Genomic DNA, 26,899 nt, shown 5'->3' on the forward strand with positions numbered 1-26,899 from the left:
TTAAGCAATTCCAGTTATTATTATTATTATTATTATGTATTTATATAGCGCCAACATGTTCTGCAACGCTATACAGAGTATATAGTCTTGTCCAACTCCAACTCCGAGTACCCAAAATGGCCCCGACTCCGACTCCAACTCCAAAGCCCTGTACCTTAGTCATATGACTATGTATGTATATGTATCGTGTAGTGTATGTATCATAGTCTAGGGCCAATTTTAAGGGGAAACCAATTAACTTATCTATAGGTTTTTGGGATGTGGGAGGAAACCTGAGTACCTGGAGGAAACCCACTCAGACACAGGGAGAACATACAAACTCCGTGCAGATAGGCTACCAGTTGCCTGGCTATCCTGCTGAGCCTCTGCCTCTAATACTTTTAGCCATAGACACTGAACAAGCTGAACAAGCATGCAGCAGATCAGCCGTTTTTGACATTATTGTCAGATCTGACAAGATTAGCTGCATGCTTGTTTCTGTTTTATTCAAACACTACTGCAGCCACATAGATCTGCAGGGCTGCCAGGCAACTGGCATTGTTAAAAAGGAATAAATATGGTAGCTTCCACATTCTTCTCACTTCAGTTGTCCATTAAAGTGTACCAGAGACTGATTACTACAAAGATGTGTTCCTTACCTGGGGCCTCCTCCAGCCCCATGAGCAGCGATGCATTCCACACCGTCCTCCCGCATGCCTCCGTTTAGCAGCAATCACTCCCGGTAAACTGGCGCAGTCGCACCAGTTGGCTCTTCTGTGCAAGCACAGCCCCTCCGCGAATGCGCAGAAGAGCCAGACTGGTGCGGCTGAGCCAGTTACCAGGACTGTTTGCCTCTGAAAGGAGGACCACGGGAGGACAGCAGAGGATGCATCGCTGCTCATGGGGCTGGAGGAAGCCCCAGGTAAGGAACACATCTTTGTAGTAATCAGTCTCTGGGTTCCTTTAAAGAAAACCTGTAACTTTAAAAAAGTTCCCCTGGGGTACTCACCTCGGTAGGGGGAAGCCTCCGGATCCTATCGAGGCATCCCCAGTCCTCCTGTGTCCCACAGCGGTCTCGCTGTGCCCCTTTCACAGACAGCGGGGATGTAAATATTTTACTTCCCGGCTTCAGCGCAGACGCAGTATCTTTTCTCCGCTCGGAGATAGGCGGAAATAGCCGATCGCTGTCGGTCCGCTACACTGCGCAGGCGCAAGTCTCCTGCACCAGCGTAGTAGAGCAGAACTGACGGAGATCGGCTATTTTCGTTTATCTCCATGCTGAGAGCTGCAACAGCGCCCCCGCTGGAGCCAGGGAAGGTAAATAAATCAGTGCTCATCAGGCTTGTCGAGGGAAGATTCTGGGACACTTTGGGGGAGCCAGCGCTGGCTCCCACGAAACAACCTGTCATTTGTTGTAATAAACAGAAAACTAGAGTAATAAAGGACCACTAATCGCAAAAAAATGTAGCATTGAAAATACATATGTATAAAAAGTACTGTATTTTTCGGACCACAAGATGCTCCAGACCATAAGATGCACCCAGGTTTAGAGGACAAAAACCAGGGTAAGAAATATAAACTAAACCTGGTGTGTCCATTGTGCAGGGGCGTCTTGTGGATCTTTTCCCCTCAATCTCCCCCAATTACCCCATTGTGTCCTTCTCTGTCCCTCCAGTGTCCTCCTCTGCTCCCCTGAGCCTCTTCTGGTCCCTCTGTGTCCTTCATGTCCTCCAGCTTCTTTTTTGTTCCCATGTCCTCCAGTGTCTCTTATGTCCCTGTGGCCTCCAAGTCTCCCAGTGCATCTTTTGTCCCCCTGTGCCCCTCCGGTGTTTCTTTTGTCCCCGTCTACCACGGTACGCCTTTTGTTCCTTGTAATATATAGGTTTTAGTAAAGTCTGCTAAGATCCCCTAATATAATATCCGATCCCATAATATTAAGAAGGGCCCTTTAGGTATTAGTATTAAGTAGCATCCCCCATCACCATCCCCAGACAGCAGTATTTGGTAGGGCCCCTCAGATAGGAACATTAATACAATATGACTAACCTAGGGGTCCTACCTTATACTGCAATCTGAAGGAAGCCTGGGGAAGTACATACAGTGGGTCGCAAAGGTATTCGGCCCCCTTGAAGTTTTCCAAATTTTGTCATATCACTGACACAGTACATGTGAGAAGTGGAACGAAAATCATACACGATTCCAAACATTTTTTACAAATAAATAACTGCAGAGCGGTGTGTGTGCATAATTATTCAGCCCCCTTTGGTCTGAGTGCAGTCAGTTGCCCATAGACATTGCCCGATAAGTGCTAATGACTAAATAGAGTGCACCTGTGTGTAATCTAATGTCAGTACAAATACAGCTGCTCTGTGACGGCCTCAGAGGTTGTCTAAGAGAATATTGGGAGCAACAACACCGTGAAGTCCAAAGAACACACCAGACAGGTCAGGGATAAAGTTATTGAGAAATTTAAAGCAGGCTTAGGCTACAAAAAGATTTCCAAAGTCTTGAACATCCCACGGAGCATTGTTCAAGCAATCATTCAGAAATGGAAGGAGTATGGCACAACTGTAAACCTACTAAGACAAGGCCGTCCACCTAAACTCACAGGCCGAACAAGGAGAGCACTGATCAGAAATGCAGTCAAGAGGCCCATGGTGACTCTGGACGAGCTGCAGAGATCTACAGCTCAGATGGGGGAATCTGTCCATAGGACAACTATTAGTCATGCACTGCACAAAGTTGGCCTTTATGGAAGAGTAGCAAGAAGAAAGCCATTGTTAACAGAAAAGCATAAGAAGTCCCGTTTGCAGTTTGCCACAAGAGATGTGGGGGACACAGCAAACATGTGGAAGAAGGTACTCTGGTCAGATGAGACCAAAATGGAACTTTTTTTGGCCAAAATGCAAAACGCTATGTGTGGCGGGAAACTAACCCTGCACATCACTCTGAACACACCATCCCCACTGTCAGATATGGTGGTGGTAGCATTATGCTCTGGGGGTGCATCTCTTCAGCAGGGGCAGGGAAGCTGGTCAGAGTTAATGGGAAGATGGATGGAGCCAAATACAGGGCAAACTTGGAAGAAAACCACTTGGAGTCTGCAAAAGACATGAGACCGGGGCGGAGGTTCACCTTCCAGCAGGACAACGACCCTAAACATAAAGCCAAGGCAACAATGGAATGGTTTAAAACAAAACCTATCCATGTGTTAGAATGGCCCAGTGAAAGTCCAGATCTAAATCCAATCGAGAATCTGTGGCAAGATCTGAAAACTGATCCGAATACTTTTGCAAACCACTGTATGTTCCAACCACGAAGTAATTTAGGAGCAGGGAGAAGCCAAAAGTGACTGAATAGTGAACAGTTCCCTATTCATCAGTGGCGTAGTTCCAGTTGGGGAGTGATGGATTAGTTTGCTGTATAGGATTGTTAGCTTGTATACCGCACATTTAATTTCAGCAACCATTAAAGCAGACTTAACCCCGGGACTTCCTCTCTGCTTTAAAAGATAAGCAACAGCATAACAACCTTTACAGAAAAGCATTTACTTGTTACAGTTTATAGAGCTCCTCAGCAGAAAGGTTTCAGTATAGTTACTTCCTGGTTTACTGGGAGCACATACAGGGTTAAACTCCTGTGTTTACATATAGCCTGTCTGAATCATAGCTCAGATTAGTGGCTCATTACTAGCAGATAAGGGAGACTTAAGACCAATCTACACGATACGATTCTTTGTGCGATTCGATTACGATTCTATTTACGAACCAATTAAAGGGGCCCATACACTTAGATTTTCCCGCCGATATACAGCCGATTCGATCACTGTGAAATCGTCGCACAAACGCTGACCGAACGATCGATTTCCGTCCAAAATCGATCGTTCGACGATTCCCGTCAATCCGTCCGTGCGGAAGATTTCCCTCAATCGGCAGCGGGTCGGGAGTGAGTCGATAGCGGCGTTCGAATGCCCGACGACCGACGCAATACAGCGCCAATACATTACCTGATCCGGCCGGCGCGTATCCCCTGGTCTCCGCGGTCACTTCTCCGTGCTGGGTTCCGGCTGGCTACTTCCTGTCCCGGCAGGAAGTTTAAACAGTAGAGCGCCCTCTACTGTTTAAACTTCCCCGGACAGGAAGTTCAGTGAAGCTGCAGCCCTGGAGCCCAGAGCGGAGAAGAAACAGCGGAGACCGGGATATACATGCCGGCCGGATCAGGTAATGTATAGCTGGCGGGGGGGAGGGCGGCGGCAGCAGCTGCACAGATGTTGAATAGTTTTCATGCTGAAATCGATTCACAATCTGTTTGCAGTAAAGGCAGCCATACGACCCCTCTCTGATCAGATTCGATCAGAGAGGGATCTATCTGTTGGTCGATCTGATGGCAAATCAACCAGTGTATGGCCACCTTAAATACGACATGTCTGATCGGGATTCAATTTGATTTAATTTGATTTGCCATTGCAAAACAATGGCAAATTGAATCGAATCCCGATCGGACATCTCAGATTTAATCGGATCGTAAATAGAATCATCATCAAAGCGCACAAAGAATCGTATCGTGTAGATGGGGCTTTAGACAGGATGTTATCTCTAAATACAGACAGGGTGGGTTTCTCTGCATTTTCCTTCTCTCCTTTGGAAAAGTTTAGGTCCTCTTTTCCCCATCGCACCTAGACAGATTTTCTTTCTCTAGACTCTAGAGAGAACACTGCATAGCTTGTGTGTTCAATGAGAACTAAGCCAAAGAACTTATGCAGCAGAGCAAGAGGTCTAACGGAATACAAACACAAATTGCACTTCCTGGATTCTGTAATCTGCTCTACAAACCATTTTCCTCTTTTAGCATATGTAACTGGCTTAACAGCGCAGAAAAAAATGTTACGGTACTTATTCGCCACACCTGCACCAATTATAATTTATTCGCCACAATAAGCTGAACTGAAGAGATGCTTATTTTTTAGACAAACGCAGATTTACTTTTCAGGTTTCCAACCCTGGAGAACAAGCAGCAAGCAGCTCCACGTAGTCACACCTTACAAGTGTGCTGCAATTATTATCACTACTAAATGACTACGTTGATGTGGCCAGGGAGCGGAGTAACTGATGCTATTTCAGTATCAAGCATAGTATCCAGCAATCAAGGGAGAGGCAGTCCCTGTGCGCAAGGACTAATTGTCCTGTAGACTTCAGCATGTCACAGCATGCAAAGCGGCTTACCAGGCCGGCTGACTCCCCACAGACAAGACCATCCATAGTGCAATCCGCTTGTGTAGATTCCACTTCTGGATGGAGGAGGCCAGACAGACCACACCGAACAGCAACAAGTGAATGTCCTTAAAATACTCAGAAGCTACCTATGATAAAAGAAAAATGTGTGGTTAGACCAAATAATAGGTTTTCTTTGGAGAAATTATGCTATATATTTAACATATCATGGCATGGATCCAAAATGGTAGAACCTGACAGTGCCTCAGTATGAATCTCAGGTTCACAAGCAAGCATGAAATGTTTGCCTGCTGACTGGTATAGGTAGAGTAGGACCATTTTTACAGACCTCAATGCTGGTGAAACGGTCCAGTACATAATGTTGTTGCATGCAATCCATTTTGAAAGCTAGCATCCTCCATTTTTGCAACCTAGTTACCAGTATTTATATTGCTACTTGAGTTCCAGTTTGCGGTTACTGTGTTTTGAGTACAGAGGTTTAAAGGAAGCCTACGATGGTTAAACTAAAAAAGAATTAGCCTGATAAGCGCTGGAGGAAGCCCCAAGTATGTATAATTGTTCCCTGATGTCTTCCTCCACCACCTGGATCGTACACTATCGGTCCCGGTACTTCACACAGTCTGGGGCGAAGTGCACCTGCCTGGCCCACCACGTCACCTGGACTGTTCTGCACCTGTGCAGTACTACTGCGCAACATTCACCTAGACGCAGAAACGAGACAGGACTACACCCACTGGCCAAATTACCGGGACCCGTAGCAGACGATCCAGGCGGCAGAGGAGGGCGGCAAGGGACCAATTAGCCTGAAGGGGGTTGGAGGAAGCCCTCCTTTTTCTTAGGTTAACCATCTCTAGTACACTTTAATGATTGTTTTTAGGTGTAAGGACAATACTAACCTCACTGGACTTCATGATACCGAACAGAGGGAACATAAATGCAGGAACCAGTGCCGCAGCACCCAGAGGAATGGCCTCAGATATCCAGTATGTGGCCGTGACCAGTAGCACATAGGCACATGCTGCTTCCTAGGGGGGAAAAGAAATACAATGTTATTTAAGTCCCAGCTCACAGCTAGTAAAAACTAAACTCACAGTTTTCATATTTAATGCAGCTGTTCCAGAGAAATTCCCTTTGGAAAAGGCAGTCATATGACATTTTAAACTAGAGGGACAGCGGCAGGGGTGGCGAGGCGATTACACTAAGCTGATTCCCAAAAGATTTCATGCTGAAATAGATTGGGAAATGGCCTGCGGTTTATGGTGCCCAACAGATCTCTCTCCCATCAGAATCGATTAGAGAGAGCTCTTTCTCTTGGTCCATCTGCCCAGACATCATCTGATATATGGGTACCTAAGCAGTGTCTGACATAAGGACAGGTAGTAAGGCCAGCATTGTAAACCCAACCAGCCACATCATGAAAAAGATTACTTCAAAAAAAGTTATGAGTCCTGGCTTGTGCTTTTATGTATGTGCTGCATGGAATATATCATAATTTGCAATACACAAAGGGTTAGTTTAAAGCAATATGGGGAGGGGCTGATTAGTGTTATGCATTAGGTAGGGGGTACGTTTTAGGCACTAGGATGGTCATGTAAGAATGGATGCCATGTAAGTGCATAGCAGAATATCAATAATGTACATTTATTTTATTTTATTTTTTTTTACTAGCGGCACCACTTGGCAAAGCATGACTGGGGCTTTTTTTTGCCAACTTTAAAACCGTTTTCCTTTTAAAACATGCAATTAATATTACACATGGCAATAGGTTAGAACAATATGCAGTTTTTATAAAAGGCAAATACCCGCAAGCTAGAGGAAGCCATAGATCCTCAGCCACCTCCCCCTGCCTGCTCACTCCTCCCCTCATGAAAGGCCGTCAGCAGAGAGGTATAGTTCCAGTGAAAAGGCATATATGCCTTTTCCTTTGCTACCATTACTGACTTTCTGAAAACTAAATATTTGTCGGTAAGTGCATCTCCACTAGCCCCTTTTTAAAAAAAACAAAGTAGGGATGGTCAATGAGATGCAAATAATCCCAAAATAATGCCAAATGTTATGCCAATTATGAAAACCTATGCAGCTAGAAAATGGACCAATCAAATAAATCAGCAGCATTTAATTGGTCCATTTTCAAGCTGCATTCATTTCCATAAAGTTAACATAAAAATCTGCAACTCAGATTTGCATTTCATGGACCATCCATAATAGCAAGCACGTCAACAAGCAGCATTGGGGCCTTTATGCACAGACTGCATTTCGATAGCTGCACGTGAGCATGGCGGTTGCTGTCCTCACACGTGACAGGATACAGTTTTGGCTGCTGGGTAATGCCACGCTGTGTCAAACCTGACACGCAAGGTTTACTCTAACACTACCATTTAGCTGCGTGGCAAGTGGGCCTAAGCTGTGTACGTGACATGAAGCCACGTGTAACAGTCAGGGAAGTTAGGGAATAAGGAGGATAGGTGCCTTGTTCCTCTCACAGCTTATTCCGTTGACAGCTATAACAGACAAGTCTTGTTTCTTATTTCAGACATGCATAAGGCCTCTGTATCATCTAAGCTGTAGCTGAGCACGGTTACTGTGTAACCAGCAGCATGCAAACTTCCTGGATGTCACACCACAGTCTGAACATTTCCGCTTGCTAAATTTAACAGCTCCAGTCAGAAGCCTCTACTATACTGGCCTTAGCCCCGACACGTCATCAGTAGTATGAATTAACACGAGCAGCATGGAAACCCAATACAGACCCTGCATTGTGTCCTGTACAGGAATGGCAGCTTTCTGCTGCTTATATACTAAGTTTCAGTTTCTTTTACATACAATGTTCCCCTCTCTATATGCCTCTCATGAAATGATTCATAGAGATTGCATCAGACCACAGAATCGTGCCTCTTGTGGTCCGATATGACCCAAACCTCAGCCAGGCAATAGCACCGCTGTGTGATACATCCTGGCGCTTAATGTAGCCCTAAAAGTGGCCATACACAGATTTGCAGCAGATTCCACCATCAGATTTCTGTCAGATGCCTGTCAAGTCGAATCTGACAGAAATCTGATGTGTGCCACACACTAGGAACAGATTTCCAATAGATTTCAGAATGAAATCTATTGGAAATAGATCTAAATACATTATTGGACCATTAGATCCAATGCAACTCTATGGGCCGTCAATCTGCTACCAGCAGCAGATCGACCTAGATTTTCCATTAATCAGAAATCGGGCAAAAATCGATCAGCTGATTCAATAGAATCAATTGCTGATCGATCAGTCACTGAAATTGACCAGTGTATGGGCCCTTAAAGGGACACTTAAGTCAAACAAAAAAAATGAGTTTTACTCACCTGGGGCTTCCAATAGCCCCCTGCAGCTGTCCGGTGCCCTCGCCATCTCCCTCCGATCCTCCTGGCCCCGCCGGCAGCCACTTCCTGCTTCGGTGACAGGAGCTGACAGGCTGGAGACGCGAGTGATTCTTCGCATTCCTGGCCACAATAGCGCCATCTATGCTGCTATAGCATATATCATATACCATATAGCAGCATAGAGGGTGTTAATGTGTCTGGGAACGCGAAGAATCACTCGCGTCCCCAGCCTGTCAGCTCCTGTCACCGAAACAGGAAGTGGCTGCCGGCAGGGCCAGGAGGATCGGAGGGAGACGGCGAAAGCACCGGACAGCTGCAGGGGGCTATTGGAAGCCCTAGGTGAGTAAAACTCATTTTTTTTGTTTGACTTAAGTGTCCCTTTAAGTCCTCGATAGTAGAAGAATCTTCACAAGATAGACTCTGTGGGTCTGACTTAGGGCCCGACTAAGGGCCCTTTCACACAGGCAGCTGACAAGCAGTGAAGTCACCACTTGTAGCTGCTGTCCTGCACAAGCGCCCGATACTGGCACTGTACACAGAGCGAGATCTGAGCTCAGCCACACCCAGACTTGACATGTTGCGGTTCTCTGCCGCCCAGTAACACCAACGTGTGTCAACAAGCGCTGTGTTACAACCGCTGCAATTCATCTGCATTTAAATTGCACCCGAATTGCACTGGCGGGTGGCAGACAGGAGGCTGAACTGCTTGGCACACGTGCAGTTCATCCGCCTGTCTGAAAGGGGCATAAAGCCTGATCTACACAATACGATTCTTTGTGCGATTTGATTACGATTCTATTTATGATCCGATTAAATCCGACAAGTCTGGTCGGGATTTGATTCAATTTGATTTGCATCATAATGTTCGGATCACAAACAGAATCGTAATCGAATCACACAAAGAATTGTATCATGTAGATTGAGCTTAAAGCGGAACTGTAGATAGAAAATAAACACATTGTTTCACTTACCTGAGGCTTCCCGAAGCAGCTGTCCTGTCCCGCGCCGGTCCTGCCCGAGCCTCTGTTCTCCCGCCGCTGCTCCGTCCTGTACCTCGACTTGTAAGTCGAGGCCAGCGCAGCCCTGCCAAGCGTATCCGTTCTTCGCGTTCCCCTCTGCAATAGTGGGGAACGCAAAGAAAGGATACGCGTGGCCAGAGCCACCCAGGCGCAGTGGCCCGGCGGCGAAACAAAAAGTAGCTGGCGGCGGGAGAACGGAGGCTCATCGAGAAGCGGCGCGGGAGGAGGACGGCTGCTTGGGGAAGCCCCAGGTAAGTGAAACAATGTGTTCATTTTCTATCTACAGTTCCGCTTTATGTCAGGCAGCATCTTTACTGGAAAGATCGTAAGGGATACAGCAATCCTGGCCAGACTTGGTTTGCATACCACTTCCATATAGTAGGAGAACGTCTCTACGCAATTTGTTCATAATATTCAAAATCTTTTAACTCTCATGCTGCATGAAAGTGATAATATTGGCCAGTCATTGGCCAATCAAAACCGAATGTGTGTCCCAAGCTTTTGGATTTGTCATCTTCAGGGCCGCACTGGCCCTGAAGATGACAAATCCAAAAGCTTGGGACACCTAAAAGCGCTAGCGTAATCGCAAACGCTCAGGGTTTTTAAAAGTTATTTTTTAAGCAATTTCAGACATGTGCCTAGCGATTTTCTAGTTATGCATTGCGAATTTTGGAGCGATTTGGTGTAGCATTTTTTTTTATTTTTTTTTTTTACAGTACAGCTAGAAGTGTACAGCTTTTGTTAATAAAAAAAAAAAACGCATGGAAAATTGCTCTGTTCTAGCGCTTTTCTCTTTCCTACACTTGATGATATTTATTGTATTTATAAAGTGCCAACACATTATGCAACGCTGAGGCTGAATCGCCTGAGAAATGCTGCAGTTGGCCTTTGGGGAAAAAAATAAATATAAATAAATCACATTGCTCTAGTGCATACATGTCAAACTCCGTCCCTCAGAGCCATTAAATTTGCCCCCCCCCCCCCCCCCAAGTGGTTTCCCCACTTTGCATTATGTTTGGCCCACTCTAGAACATCAGGGAAGCTATATTGGAGGTGAAGCCATAGAACACCAGGGAAGTCATATGGGGGAGGTAGGGGGAAAGCACTAAACATTAGGGAACTGTATAGGGGAGGGAGGGGGACCACTATACACCGGGGAACTGTAAAGGGGTTGAAGGGGAGCCTGTAGACACCAGGGAACTTTATAAGGGATGGATGTGGCCATTAGACATCAAGGTTGGCCAGCGGCTAGGTCCCAATGTTCAATTTCAGCACACCTTGTATTTGAGTTTGACACCCCTGCTCTAGTGTGATCCATCCCATTCAAATACATTACCAAAGCACTTTTTGAAGTGCTAGCATTTTTTAAAGCGCACACTAGCACTCTTGGTGTGCACCAGCCCTTACTTGGGTCATATCAGCCCACAGTAAAAGGTGCCCATACACCGGACTATGTATGGGCAGATCGACCAAGAGACAGGTCTGTTGCTTGCTCATACAATGCAGGCCGATTCGGCCTTGTGACGCCGAATCCGCTGCCTCGCCGAACCCCCAGCGCTGTCCCCCCGAATGTAAAATGTGCCCCCTGCCCCCAGGTACAGTATACTTTACCTGTCGGTGTCTGCTGCTTGGCAGTTTTACAAGGACTGTACATTTCTTTAAGATACCACAACAGTATTTTGCAGTTCGAAAAAGTCTGCTGCTAGCTCTGTGCTCCATACGCATACATGCGCCCCACGTGGTTGCGGGCGTATACGTGGGCGTGTTTGTCCTATTCAGTATAGCTGACCCACGACCACGGACCTAGGCTCCAGGTCTGGGGCCCACTACAGATCACAAATCACTCTCAAAAACTCCAGCATTTGAGAGTGATTTTTCTTCTAAAAACAGAGCAATTTTCAGAACAATTTAAGGGAATGTGATTTTGGACCCTGCATTCCCTGACTGTAATCGCTCTGAAAGTGCTGAAGGCAATTTCGACAGCATCGCAATCACTCTTGTGGAATCACTACCATAGGCTTTTACTAACTTAGTGCTTTTGGAATCATCAGCGAGTCTTAGAAAGCGCAAATTGCTGGTGAAACAGCTGTAGTGAGCTGTGCATTCAGTCAAGATCCACTTTTCGAAACACAGAACTGCAGATGCAGGTTTTCCAATCCTCAGTGTAAACAGCAGAATTGTACTACTTCCATATAGTATGAGATATTTACTTACATGTTGGGCCCAATCCAATTCACTTTTCTCCTAGGAGATAATTTCTCATTTTCCGTTTAAAATAAATTTTGAACTCTGCAACTGAAACCGAAACCGTACCAAAAAGTAGGTGAAAAAATACTGTCAGCATTCAACGCGATTTTCTTGCTTATTTATAATGTGAAACGATCACCTAGAAAAAACTTAAGAGAAAAAAAAAAGTGACTGGATCTGGCCCAATGTGTTCATAGTATTCAAGATCTGTTGGCTCTCATACTACATCGGGGTGGTAAAATTGGTTAATCAAAATTGGATGTGTAGACGCACCCTGAGCTTGGACAGTGTTTGTTTTGGAGTTTCTAAGTGAAGATAAACAGTTCCTTTCGGCACCAGAATATAACAGTGAAGTAGCTGATGCTCGCACTTGGTAGGTTTCTGATGCAGAAGGTTTTTCAGGGCACTGATACTCATCTATTATACAGGCAAAGCATGGGTCGGAACATATCAGACCCTAATGCTTGGACACAGCACCTGTAGGTGAACATGACCGAAGGTGAGTCAGCAAGGGCCATAAATTAATGGTTATTTAGGAGGGTTGGTGCTACAGACAGGATGGGGAGATGTTGGGGTGGGGCCGGTTTAGGAGGTTGGTACAAGGCTGGTTTCACGCTGGGCTGTTGTATTGCTTACTCTGTAAAAAAAAGGCCATACACTCAGATTACCACCCATATGGCCAAATAGTCGATCCCATTCTGATCAGAATCTGCCATTTAGACCAAAGCAAAGATAGGATCAAGTTTCTAGTGAACCTGAATTGAAAATAGAATAAAGAGATAAACAATTGCAATTATCCTCCTACTACTAAAATTTACTTTTTTGTTATATCCAATTGCTTTACTTTATATTTAAAGATTTTCAAAGTAGATTGAATATTTTTGGGTCTCCATACCATGGCAGTCTATTAAGTGTCCCGGAGTTAAAATACATGCCCTCTGATGTTGAATTCTGCCAGGGAAACCTTTATGGCTGTAGCTTGCTTATCAGTGAGGTTTACTAATTATATTATCCCCAAGGTACAGAAAAGAGAGAAGCTGTCACTTGCATGCTTGAAAATTAACTCTTTCAAGCAGCAAAATAAAGCAAATTAAACAGCCTGGTTATTAATATGTTTGGCATTGTATATACATATGTTTATCTCGCGTCACATGTTGCCTTGGGTACACTTTTTACAGAAACCTCATTTGATACAAATACATGACATTAGGGCATTCTGCTTACTAAGCAAGATGGCATCTTTAGTACTTGAGGGAAGTTAGGAAATATGACTCATACGAAAAGTGTTACATTGTGAACAACATGCACTGAGATGAAAACACTAACCGTTATTACATAGTTTTGACCTTTTGAAGAAACATTTTGATACACGCTGCATAGAACTAGGATCATTCACAAGACACTGATAAAGTTAAAAATAGGAACTTCAATGGGCAGGCTAAAACATGATACTAAATACAATGTCAAGGCCCTAGTCCACCTGCCGCAATTCAATCAGATTTTTGAATGGCATGTGATTTGCCGATCTCAAGCACAACGCTATTAGCATGGTAATTGCAGAGCTCTTTTTACACCGTGAGACCCACATCATAATCACATCTTAACGTGCGCATCGTAAAAAGAAGCAATTACTATAGAAACGCATGAGATTCTGATCATGATTTTCGGTGGAAAGGGGCTTTGGGGGTACCTTTTCGAATGCTCAAGGGGACATCATCACTGCCTGCCATATACTCATGGTACACTCCATCACGTGCCCCATCACCAGCATCTCTTACCCTCTCCCTACATTTCACACACACTTCTCTTATTAAGGTGGTCATATACACCAGAGTTCCCCATCCCTGTCCTCAAGGCCCAACAACCGTACAGGTTTTGCAGGAAACCACAAACATTCCCAGGTGAGGTAATTAGAGTCTCAGCAGAGCTGATGAACTACCTCTGTAGATTTCCACAAAACATGCACTGTTGGTGGGCCTTGAGGATAGAGTTGGGGGAACACCGATATACACCACACAATCTTACTACAGCCATTTAGTATAACTGCCAAATGACTGGGAAGGCTTTGAAGAACCGTTGAAGTGATCTCTCATAATACATGACAGTAGTAAAATAGTACAATCAAGATAGTATGATGTATGGCTAATATTACTCTCTGTGTATACAATCTCCTTCCTGCAGCACAACCATCCACACTAAGTTCCCTTCTTCAACCTAGTCAGGTTACAACTGTGTGCTGCACTTCCTATCACCACATCACCTTGCTCCTGCTCCCCCTACTGCCACGATTCCCATTGCTCGCTATTTGTTTCTTCTCCATACCATCCATACCCTCCCCCACCCTTTGCACCGTTTGCTCCTTCTTAACCCACTCATCTGTGCTATGTTCCTCCATTGCATGTGCCCAAACTGTAGCACTCTCTCAGGCCTGGTGCACACCAAAAACCGCTAGCAGATCCGCAAAATGCTAGCAGATTTTTAAACGCTTTTTCTTATTTTTCTGTAGCGTTTCAGCTAGCGTTTTGCGGTTTTGTGTAGCGGTTTTGGTGTAGTAGATTTCATATATTGCTACAGTAAAGCTGTTACTGAACAGCTTCTGTAACAAAAACGCCGGCAAATCCGCTCTGAACAGGCGTTTTTCAGAGCGGTTTGCGTTTTTCCTATACTTAACATTGAGGCAGAAACGCATCCGCAATCCAAAAAATGCCTCACCCCGGGAGTATGCGTTTCAGCAAAACGCCTCCCGCTCTGGTGTAAACCACCCGATTGAGATACATTGACCAAGCGTATCCGCAGCCGCAAGCGGCTGCAGAAACGCTGAAAAAGCCGCTCCGTGTGCACCAGCCCTTACTGCATGTTCCTCACCACTCAAATCATCCCCTCCACTTACCTAAACTCCACTATTTGGTAGTCAAACCTGCCAATATTTCTAATACCTCCACTATGTGCTATCACACGCCTCACTATCCACACCGTGTGCTCCACCCCAACAGGGCTAGATTTCTAAAAAAAAAGACACATGGGGGCATATGCAATTCACTTTTTCACCTGAGTTTTCTCCTAGGTGAAATTTTTAAACTAGTCAATAAAATGCCTTTTAAGCCACCAGCAAGCAAGAAAATACTCAAAATAATTTTGATAGTACTTTTTAACCTATGGTTTGGTACTTTTTTAGTTGAAAAGTGCTCGAAAGTTATTTTAAATTGAAGATGAAAACTCATCTCCTAGGAGAAAACTCAGGTGAAAAAGTGAATTGCATATGGCCCATGGGCTGCAACCTACTGCATGGTGCAGGGATAAGAGGGGTAAGGGGTCAACAAATGGAATAAGGATGCACTTGGAACACAGCAGATGCTGCACAGTGAAAGGCAGATAAGCCTAGGCCGGTTGATAATTGCTGAGATCTCTAATGTGTCAAAACACTTCCGTCAGGTACACCGTGGTGACATGTCCTCTTTTTCCTTTTAGGTGGTAGGGCGCATCTCCAGGCCTACCAGGTGAGGTGATACTTATTTGTGAGGCTTATTGGATCTTCCTATTGGGGACACTTGCACCAGGCGGCCTGAATGCAAGGTGGGATCTCAGCAAGACCAACTGAACCTCTTGGATTTTGGGATTCTTTTTATGTCCATCTACTAATTTCTGTGGATATTATTACTGCATTTATGATTAACTTCCCGTTTTGAGCATCTATTTTTCTTGTTACTGAACTTTTGGTGTACCCTGCTGTCTATCATAGGAACTATGACAGGGAGGAAGACCAATCCAACCCTTCTCCACAACTCTCTTTCTTTCCTGCATGTACTCACTGAGCAGTATCAATCCTGTCCTGTATTACCTCAAGCACAATTAGCATACCCCTTCCCCAATCCCTTAATGTACTCGCCATAGTCTGTGCAAATTTGGACAGAGGCGCCAGGCAGGTTAAAATGATCTAAAAACAACTAAAAAGGAGGAGTACAGGTGGACTTACCTCCTGAAATGATGGACAATCGAGATTGTTCAAATCACAAATAATTTATTTTGGCACTCTGCAACGCGTTTCGCAGGTATAACCCGCTTCATCAGGCAAGGAGTGCAAGCTCAAAAAGGTCCAATAGTGGCAATGCGCCTCTCTAGGCGCATTGCCACTATTGGACCTTTTTGAGCTTGCACTCCTCCTTTTTAGTTGTCTTTAGAGCATTTTAACCTGCCTGGCGCCTCTGTCCAAATTTGCACAGTATATAGTCCACCTTGGGTGGAGGGGACTGTCCCCTTCTTTCTATCTACAGAGAGCGACTTCTTAAACCTGAGTGGGGTCAGGTTCTAATGCTCCCCACCTGCATTTCAAGTGGTTGCCTATGTGGTAACCCGTGTTTGTGAGTATATCCACATCTGTTAATTATTTCGCCAACAATTGTTAGACTTACTGCACTATATTGGGCTCTCGGTTTTTCTTTTTGTTTCAAGTGCATCGCCAAAGTCTGCCACCTTTCCATTACCCACACCATGGGACTGGCTTATCAAAACCCGCAAAAAAAAAAAAAAAAAAAAAGGGAATCAGCAGGCCATCATTTGCATGGACTTCAACTTAACACGGGAGCTACTAATAATCTATGAGCGGAAAGTAGCCACACCTGCATTTAAATAGGACACCTGATACTTATGTAGCTTTCTCTGTTCTACATCTCCATGAGATATACCTGGCCTGCTTCTGCTTTTCAGTGACAAATGGGGTTATTCTATATGGTAACTGCAGTAGTGTAGCAATAGGGGATGCAGAGGTTGCGACCACACTGGGGCCCTCCAACAACTGTATTAGCTCTTCATGGTGCTTTGCTGGTTAGTGTGACCTCTATGTGTGCACTACATAAATGTTCATCACTAAACTGTCCCTTCCACAGATTTGACAATGCAGCTGTCCTTGACTGGCTTTGGTGCACCATTGCTTTCATTAGAGAAAGAACTCTGAGCTCCTTACTTACCTCCGATTATTATTTTATTGCTCTTGATCAATTGTGTATGATAAATGTCAGCAAGGCGGCTGATTCCGCATCTAGCGCGGCGGTTTGCAGCGTGCGTCTGGTGTGGCTGGGTCTGTTAGTTCACACAGGTTGAGGAATACGCACGCGCGCTGAGAGGCAGAACCTTTATGACAAACGAGGAGGGATCAGCTGACCTCAGAGCAAGTGACTATTGGTTGATCGGGTATGGGTGGCGCATATATATATATATATATATATATATATATATATATATATATATATATATATATATATATATATATATATATGTATATGTATATGTATATGTATATGTATATGTATATGTATATGTATATGTATATGTATATGTATATGTATATGTATATGTATATGTATATGTATATGTATATGTATATATATATATATATGTATATATATATATATATATATATATATATATATATATATATATATATATATATATATATATATATATATATATATATATATATATATATATATATATATATATATATATATATATATATATATATATATATATATATATATATATATATATATATATATATATATAGTTACTGCTGGTCAGCCTCAAGTTGTCTGCCGTTGCGAACACTTACGTGAAAGCACTCAGGCCGTAGTCAGATCCCACAGTGTGTTAGAACCAGGAGGACCTGGGAATTCACACTGAGCCAGATTTCTTCTTTGTTATTATTGTGTTATACTTCAGACTAGTTCCAGGATGTCGAGACCACGGACCTCACACCCAAGACTAGGGATTCTGTGTTATCACTGTGTTATACTTCAGACACTAGTTCCAGGGTGTTGAGACCACGGACCTCACACCCAAGACTAGGCATTGTTTGATATCTGTTATGACCTATTGCATTCCTGACTATCCCTCTGCTTTCTGATTCGGTACCTACGCATATCTGATTACCTGTTGCCAACCCTCCCTGCCCTTGGTTACCGAATCAGCCTTCTGTCTCTGTACCTCATCTGTCCGTGTGTTGCCGACCTGGCTTGCCCGACCTTGAGAGCTATCCCTCTCCATTGAGAGATTAGTCTCTAGACCTGCTTGTGACTCCCACCTTCCAGGTGTCACTCAGCCACAGGTTCTTCCTGCTATCCAGCCTGGGGCTTTGGATCCCCCAGGCTGCTGGAAGGTTTTTGCACTTCCCAGAGGGAGGTATTTCCCATACTGCCAAGGACCACCTGCTCCTCGGGTGGTCCCACTCAAAGTCATTACTGTTGCACCAAACACTCACACTATATAGGTGTCCAGAGGTTAGTTATACTTGGATTATTGGTGATTCTGCAGATCATCAATAATCAGGTATATATCTGTATTCTTGGTGATACTGCAGATCACCAATAATCAGATTCTCTCTGTATGCTGACACCGATCGTTACAGTACTTAACTAGGATCCTCCAGAGGCTTCTCATGCCATCCTCCAGACCTCCGCTGGTACCTGGGACCCTTCTGCATATCAACACTGCGCTACTTTTCATGCATAAGTAGGGCCACGCTCCACCCTCCTATGGATGGCCACACCTGCCCAATACCATAGAGCTGATTGTACATTGGTATTTCCAGTTTACTGTGTAGGCACAGCTGCGTTTGTGTAGACGCAGTATGGCCACGATTATGCTTGAACAAAAGTGCTGTAACAAGCTTGAACTCTAAGTTACCGGATTCCTTTGGAGGGTCAGTGCTCAGCAATGGTGGACCTGAGGACAGCACATCAGGTGTTTCTGACAAAATCTGACAAGACTAGCTGCATGCTTGTTTCTGGTGTTATTCAGACACTACTGCAGCGAAATAGACCAGCAGGGCTGCCAGGCAACTGGTATTGATTAAAAGGAAATAAATATGGCAGCCTCCGTATGCCTTTTACTTCATTCAGTTCCCCTTTAAAAAAGGAAATAAATATGGCAGCATCCATATTCCTCTTGCTACAGCTACAGTAAAAGGAAGTCTCTGGATAAAGCTGTGCGTATCCTCTTACGCCCCACAATCTCCGAGCAGTGTCCCTCTGAACATATGCAACACGTGCAGTGTTCTCCCCAGGCTCTTTTAGCCGGGTGCTCCACCCGGCTAGTTTTGATGAGTACCCGGCTGTCATCAGCTCCCCTCCTCCTATGCTTTGAGCAGAGTTGCTCACAGAAGCATCAGCCCTGCATTCTCTCATTTTGCCCCACCGGATTACTTTTTCATGTCACCCGGCTGGAAAAACATTCTGGGGAGAACACTGAAGTGCTTGTCATTTTCTGGAATTTACCTCATGCAGCATTTTAGAGGTTTTTGGTTTGTTGGGGGGGTTTTTTTGTTTTTCTTTACCTCCCTGGCAGTATTATTCCCGCGGCCTTGGGCGGCGGGTAGCGGCGAATTGGTGCGGGGCGGCGGTGATCGTGAGTAACACGCAGCTAGCAAAGTGCTAGCTGCGTCTATAGAAAAAAAATTATGCAGATCGGCCCAGCGGGGCCTGAGAAATCCTCCTGCGCGGCTTACCCCGTGTCCAGCACGGGGTTACCGCTAAGGAGGTTAAGGAATTTTGGGTTTTCATGAGCTGTATGCCAAAATAATTAATATTAAAACAACAAAAGGCTTGGACTACTTCAGTTGTGTGTAATGAATCAAAAATATATGAAAGTCTAATATTTATCAGTACATTACAGAAAATAATGAACTTTATCACAATATGCTAATTTTTTGAGAAGGACCTGTAACTTTCCTTAAACATTACAGGTTTGCTTCAACTAATCTTAACCACGTCACAAAACCAGAGCAATTTTCACTTTTTAGCACTCCCTCCATTCATTCCCCAATAACTTATTATTTATTACAACAAAATGATCTATATGTTGTTTTTTAAGCACCAATTAGGCTTTCTTTGAGTGGTACTTTTTTGGTAAGAAGTATTTTATTCCAACTGCAATTTAATGGGAATAATAACAAAAAAAAAAAAAATCAGTATTCCTCAGTTTTATGCCATTATAGTTTTAAAATAAAATGTTCTACTGTGGGCTGCAGGTTTATGGACACAGGTGAGGACGCAATTAAGTAACCTATGTGGGAAGTCAATTGGGTTTGGACCCTTCATAGGCCTTGCTATTGGCTCCAATTTTTTCTGTGCCAAAGGTATGGAAGAGAGTAGATTATTCCCACTTGAAAGAGTCTTATGGGTCATTGTTCGCAATTTGAAAAAGTCAGCTCTGGCCTATGATCAGGGTCTTACCAGGGTTGATAGTCTTATGTTGACAGGCTATATTAGTTACACTATGAATCCATCTTTATTGGAATGAATGGCATGCTGCTTGCAGGGCCGGTGCTAGACTTTTTGTCATCCGAGGCAAACTTGTGAAGATGCTGCTCCCCACCATCCGCCCCCCCCATAGGTAGTATAATTGCCCCCAGTATAGGCAGCCTGGGGGTGGGGGGGGGGTAGCAGCAGTAGGGAGGTGGGTCGGACCCCCTCCCCCGGACTGCGCTTCCCCTCCAGCTATCAGTGCTGTGTTTAAAGGGGAACTTCAGCCTAAACAAACATACCGTCATTAAGTTACATTAGTTATGTTAATTAAAATAGATAGGCAATATAATCTCTTACCCACCCTGTTTTAAAAGAACAGGCAAATGTTTGTGATTTCATGGGGGCAGCCATCTTTTTGGTTGAAAGGAGGTGACAGGGAGCATGAGACGCAGTTCCAACGGTCCTGTGTGCTGATCATCCCTCCCAGTTGCTAGGCAACATGAACAACATAGGAAATCCCATCATGCTTTGCAAAGCATCAGGGGAAAAAAGCCTGGGCAGTTTTCTTTGATGGGTGGAGCTTAGCTAAAAATGCAGCTAAAAATGATGTTTTGGTAAGAAAAAAAGTTCTGATGCTGTGAAACTGTTAAAGAAACACCAAGCCTTTTCAGTTCTGCTGAGTAGATTTTTAGTCTGGAGGTTCACTTTAAGTGTCAGCCAGGCAGCGGGCGGGGAAGCAATGACTCACCTCCTTTCGTGATTCAGCGCTGCTCTGCTATATGTCTTTACTGACATAGAGTACTATCATTGGACAATGTTGTCCGGCATCAATGTTTGTAATTTTTATCTCTGCTACTTTTTGCCTAATAAAAACTCTAGTGCAAGATAATGTTCTACTGTGGATAAAACTCACATTTGCCCATTTGTCCCGGTTATTGCAACATTTAAAATATTTCCCTAGTACAATGTATGGCGCCAATATTTTATTTGAAAATAAAAAAAGGTGCTTTTTTCAGTTTTGCATCCATTACTAATTATAAGCCCATATAGGCAAAAGATAACAGTAATATACCCTCACAACGTACATATTAAAAAAAGTTCAGTCCCTAATGTAACTATGGGAGAGTGTGGGAGGGAGGGAGTTAATTTAAAATGTAAGTGTGGGTTTTTTCATTAAAAAAAAACAAAAAAAAAAACTTACATATGTAGATGTAATTTTACTATTTGGCCTTACGAGGCCAATTTCATTAAAAAAAAAAAGTTAATTACCTCATTGCAAAAGCAGACCTCAGGACAGACGAACAGCACCTTCCTTGTCATTATCAGGTGCTTTATGAGCCTAATCCAGTCTTCATTACAGGTCCCGACCCTCCCCAGGGTCGCCTTATGAGAATCGCCGCTTTAAAAATTATCTCCTGCGCAGCTCTCATAGCCGGAGCTGCGCAGGATTACAGCCCCGCTCGTGTCCGCTCTCTCTCCGTGCGCTCTATTATACGTCATGTGGGCGGCTCCACATGACCACCCACATGACTTACTACACAGTGCCAGCCAGCCGCGCCCCCTCAGCAGAGAATACAAGCGCTGAGCGAGTGAGGACTTGCTGTGCAAAGAGTTCTAGTTTTAAGCCTCATCTACATGGGTAGATGAGGCGGCGATGTGGCTTATCAATCGAGCCGCTAATGCGGCTCGATTGATAAGATACGACAGGTCGGATCTTGCTACCGCCGATTCCCTGCTCGTTCCACGTGAGGGGAAATGGCAGGGAGAGCGGAAGATAAGCGGGGACGAGCGGCGAGCAGGTACAGTGCTGCGTAATATGTTGGCGCTTTATAAATACAATAAATAAATAAATAAATGCGGGGGTGCGAAAGAGGCGATCCGGCGGCTAATCGAGCCACCGGATTGCCTCCATATCTCCCCGTGTAGACGGGGCTTTACAGAATGTGAATTGAAGCCATGTGGTCTAGAGAGGAGTCTGAGAAATATACAAAGAGAAAGACAATAGAATTATCTTTATAGATAACAGAATAGCTGTGTTCTGCACCTCAGAAAATACTTGTACAAGATAAGAAGCCCCATTTACAAACATTCAGAGCAAATTACAAGCAAGCGAAAGATACATTTATAGACAGACTCTAGATTAAAGTTGGCAGAGGCAGCCGATAACGTCTGCCTTAGCTGATAATCTAGTGTGTGTACAGCAGCCCCCATTCCCCTGTCCTGCAAGCAACGTGGCCAAGTGACAGGCGATTCCTTTGTGCCACCGTGTGACATCACTCATGGGCCGTTTTGTCGTCCCTCTGCGCCCTGCATAGCAACAGAACATGTTGTCAGCTATACAACTGACTTTGTGTCTGTACAGTGTTGGCCCAGCAATGATCCCCACCGTGCCCGCACACCCACTCAATTAATGTCACCCGACAAATCTTGACCCAATCTCTTGGGCCGACATTGCAGGGTGGAGGCTGTGCAGACGGGTCACGGGCCAAAGTGATCCACCAGGACAGATCACTAGCCGAGCAGAAGGTGGGCATCAGCGGCTGCCATACACACACTGGATTTTCAGCAGAAAAAGTCCTTATCGGCCGAGCTTCATCTAGTGTGTGTACGGGCCTTTAGAAAGAAACTAATATCAGTTACAAAGATACTTTTATTAATCCAGTCTTGGAATTTTTTAATGGTATAGAACAATATAGACTTCTTACAGCCTGAGCAGGCTTACAGTAGTTTGCAAAAGTATTCGGCCCCCTTGAAGTTTTCCACATTTTGTCATATTACTGCCACAAACATGAATAAATTTTATTGGAATTCCACATGAAACACCAATACAAAGTGGTGTACACGTGAGAAGTGGAACGCAAATCATACATGATTCCAAACATTTTTTACATATAAATAACTGCAAAGTGGGGTGTGCGTAATTATTCAGCCCCCTTAGTCTGAGTGCAGTAAGTTGCCCATAGACATTGCCTGATGAGTGCTAATCACTAAATAGAGTGCATCTGTGTGTAATCTAATGTCAGTACAAATACAGCTGCTCTGTGACGGCCTCAGAGGTTGTCTAAGAGAATATTGGGAGCAATAACACCATAAAGTTCAATGTACACACCAGACAGGTCAGGGATAAAGTTATTGAGAAATTTAAAGCAGGCTTAGGCTTTATTTCCAACGCCTTGAACATCCCACGGAGCACTGTTCAAGCGATCATTCAGAAATGGAAGGAGTATGGCACAACTGTAAACCTACCAAGACAAGGCCGTCTACCTAAATTTACAGGCCGAACAAAGAGAGCGCTGATCAGAGATGCAGTCAAGAGGCCCATGGTGACTCTGGACGAGCTGCAGAGATCTACAGCTCAGGTGGGGGAATCTGTCCATAGGACAACTATTAGTCGTGCACTGCACAAAGTTGGCCTTTATGGAAGAGTGGCAAGAAGAAAGCCATTGTTAACAGAAAAGCATAAGAAGTCCTGTTTGCAGTTTGCCACAAGCCATGTGGGGGACACGGCAAACACGTGGAAGAAGATGCTCTGGTCAGATGAGACCAAAATGGAACGTTTTGGCCAAAATGCAAAGCGCTATGTGTGGCGGAAAACTAACACTGCACATCACTCTGAACACACCATCCCCACTGTCAAATATGGTGGTGGCAGCATCATGCTCTGGGGGTACTTCTGTTCAGCAGGGACAGAGAAGCTGGTAAGAGTTGATGGGAAGATGGATGGAGCCAAATACAGAGCAATCTTGGAAGAAAACGTCTTGTAGTCTGCAAAAGACTTGAGACTGGGGCGGTGGTTCACCTTCCAGCAGGACAACGACCCTAAACATAAAGCCAGGGCAACAATGGAATGGTTTAAAACAAAACATATCTATGTGTTAGCATGGCCCGGTCTGGTTTGTGGCAGTAATATGACAACATGTGGAAAACTTAAAGGGGGCCCAATACTTTTTCAAACCACTGTACCTAATCCATTACCTCCTCTCACTGCCGGCTTTACAGTATTCAGTTACACTACTGAATTCCAGAGTCAAGCAACACTGGCTAAGTTCCCCACTTCTCAAATTCATCTGATACACATAAGCTGCACTGATTGATCAGACATTATTACTGCCTGCCTACATGATCAAATACTATATACATTTTTATCTGCAGAAACCAGAATTGAGAAGATGCTGAACCTGAACTCTGAACAGAGCTAATCCGTTTCAGGAGCAAATGATTCATTATTGACAGCTTGATTAATTCATTACTTCAGAATCCAAAGTTCTGCTCCAGCTCCCTCTAATTCCTGTAGAGCAGTAGACAAATTTAAGATCACATCTCTAGACTGGTGAGTTGAAGATAACATCTCTATTGATATAAAAACCATAACAATCATTACGTTAGGGTATCATTATGAACACCAGACTTGAGGTGCATACACACATCAATTTTGATTGGACACATTTTACCACCTTAAAATAGTATAAGGGCCAATAGATTTTGAATACTATGGTATAAGCAGCTTTTGTAGGTAAACTCTCATATCAGATTGAGGTGATAAAATTGGCCGATCAAAATTGGATGTGTATATCCACCCTCAGAGTGCAGCCTGTTAAATGGCACCTGAAGTGAGTGGAATATGGAGGCTGACATTTTCCTTTTAAACCAGGCATGGGCAAACTTGGCCCTCCAGCTGTTACGGAACTACAAGTCCCACAATGCATTGCAGGAGTCTGACAGCCACAGTCATGACTCAGGGCTGGTGCACACCGAGCGGGTTTTTCAGCGTTTCTGCAGCCGCTTGCGGCTGCGGATACGCTTGGTCAATGTATCTCAATGGGGTGGTTCACACCAGAGCGGGAGGCGTTTTGCAGAAACTAATCCTCCCGGGGTGAGGCATTTTTTGGATTGCAGATGCGTTTCTGCCTCAATGTTAAGTATAGGAAAAACACAAACCGCTCTGAAAAACGCCTGTTCAGAGCGGTTTTGCCGGCGTTTTTGTTACAGGAGCTGTTCAGTAACAGCTTTACTGTAACAATATATGAAATCTACTACACCACAACCGCTACACAAAACCACAAAACGCTAGCTGAAACGCTATAGAAAAATAAGAAAAAGCGTTTCAAAATCTGCTAGCATTTTGCGGATCTGCTAGCGTGTTTTGGTGTGCACCAGGCCTCATAAAGGCAAATGCATTGTGGGACTTGTAGTTTCGTAACAGCTGGAGGGCCAAGTTTGCCCGTGCCTGTTTTAAACAATACTTTCTAACCTGAGCCTAATCTAACCCAATCTAGACCCACATGCAGATCAAATGTTTCTGACAATAAGATGACAAGTATAGCTGCATGCTTGTTCCGGGTGTATGATTCTGACATTACTGATCAGCAGGATGCCAGGCAACTAGTATTGTTTATAACATAACAAATATGGCAGCCTCCATATTCCATACCTCTCATTTTCTACCTATGGTCAGTGATAACTGCAGACAGAAGCCACATTCACAAGCCCTGTGATGCATTCAGCTTTCATGGCTGTCAAAGTTCAGTACAGTATATAGTGTGATGAGCCCAGCACTGTCACCTCCAGCAGCCCCCCTCACCCGGCCAGGCATGGCAGCCCCCTTACCTTGGTCTGTGCCACCAGAGGCAAGGGTAGGAGCAGGAGAGGAAAGACAAAAGTAATGACGACATCTTTCTGCTGCCAGATCTGCTGCAATAAGGACATGGCCATGTGCAGACACAGCAGCCCTGGGATCCAGACGGGCAGAGGATGCTGGAGTGGAGGCAGCTCCGGGGAAGGCATGGAGAGAGGCTGGAAGTGTGGCCTCCCCTGCAGCACAGCGGCTCTCAGCTCAGCATGCCCGGCCTGTGCATCTTCTCATCTGCTGGGCATACGGGACTATGGACCCTCCTCCACCATCAGATGCTGCAACCAGCACAGCTTCTTCCTCCTGTCTGTCTGCCTCTGCTACTAACAAAGGAAGCAATGCCTGACGTGCCACGTCACGGGGGGATCACCCTATCGGAAGCGGGGGGCTCCCTCCCAGCTCAGTCACTACTGAAATGCTGCATTGTGCTAGCAGCTCAGCCCACCTGAGCTGGAGAAGCCTCCGTCACCATGAACTCAGTCACCCTTCCCCTCGTACTGCCCCCTCCTCTCCGAGGCTTCATTTCACATTCTGGAGAAGTCATGTGTCGTCTAGATGGGATTTTTATTTTATTTTAAAAAATTTTTAGCAGGAATAAATAGAGAACACCAGATCCTTCATCCACTGAGATCACAGGAGACTGGGACTGTCTGGTGACCTAGATTTCTAAGCATTACAAACTAATTGAACACTGTCCAAGCTGTGAATCACACCAGGAACTCTGGCTCTGAAGGACAAGAGAGCTAGCGATTTAGTTAGAGCTCTTTCACATTAGATAACGGATGCACAAACCGCACACGTTACAAAGCACTGCATGCGCTGTGCGAAGTAGCGGTTTGGCGCAAATCAGCGTGTTAGTACTAACAGGAAATTATTTGTGTTGTGCAATAAAATGTTTATTTATACAATATACAATACAATACAATAACATTTCTATAGCGCTTTTCTCCCATAGGACTCAAAGCGCTTAGGCTCTCTGAGATTCAGTAATTGGTAGTAGGATGATGTATTCAAATCAACAAAAGTTATATTTCTGCAAATGCCAAACTGAACAGGTGGGTTTTCAGTCTGGATTTAAACACGTCCAGGGATGGAGCTGTCCTGATCTGTTGAGGTAAGGAGTTCCAAAACGTAGGGGCAGCATGACAGAAGGCTCTGGGACCAAAAGTTTCCAAGTGGACTCTGGGTATGACT

General features: G+C 44.5%; 1 protein-coding gene across 1 annotated transcript in view; it reads right to left on the bottom strand.

Annotated features, from left to right (window-relative positions):
* LOC137538657 (solute carrier family 13 member 1-like) overlaps window positions 1–26,175 on the bottom strand; it is a 69,126-nt gene extending 42,951 nt beyond the window's left edge. Inside the window, exons 1-3 of the mRNA XM_068260936.1 lie at window positions 25,684–26,175; window positions 6,107–6,235; window positions 5,202–5,338 (exon numbers count right to left, since the gene is read on the bottom strand). Of these exons, the coding sequence (XP_068117037.1) occupies window positions 5,202–5,338; window positions 6,107–6,235; window positions 25,684–25,860 (443 nt within the window). The 5' untranslated portion in view covers window positions 25,861–26,175. The remainder of the gene's footprint in view (window positions 1–5,201; window positions 5,339–6,106; window positions 6,236–25,683) is intronic.
* Window positions 26,176–26,899: the final 724 nt, after the last annotated feature.

Source organism: Hyperolius riggenbachi, chromosome 11 (assembly GCF_040937935.1).
Source record: "Hyperolius riggenbachi isolate aHypRig1 chromosome 11, aHypRig1.pri, whole genome shotgun sequence".
Classification (NCBI taxonomy): Eukaryota; Metazoa; Chordata; class Amphibia; order Anura; family Hyperoliidae; genus Hyperolius; species Hyperolius riggenbachi.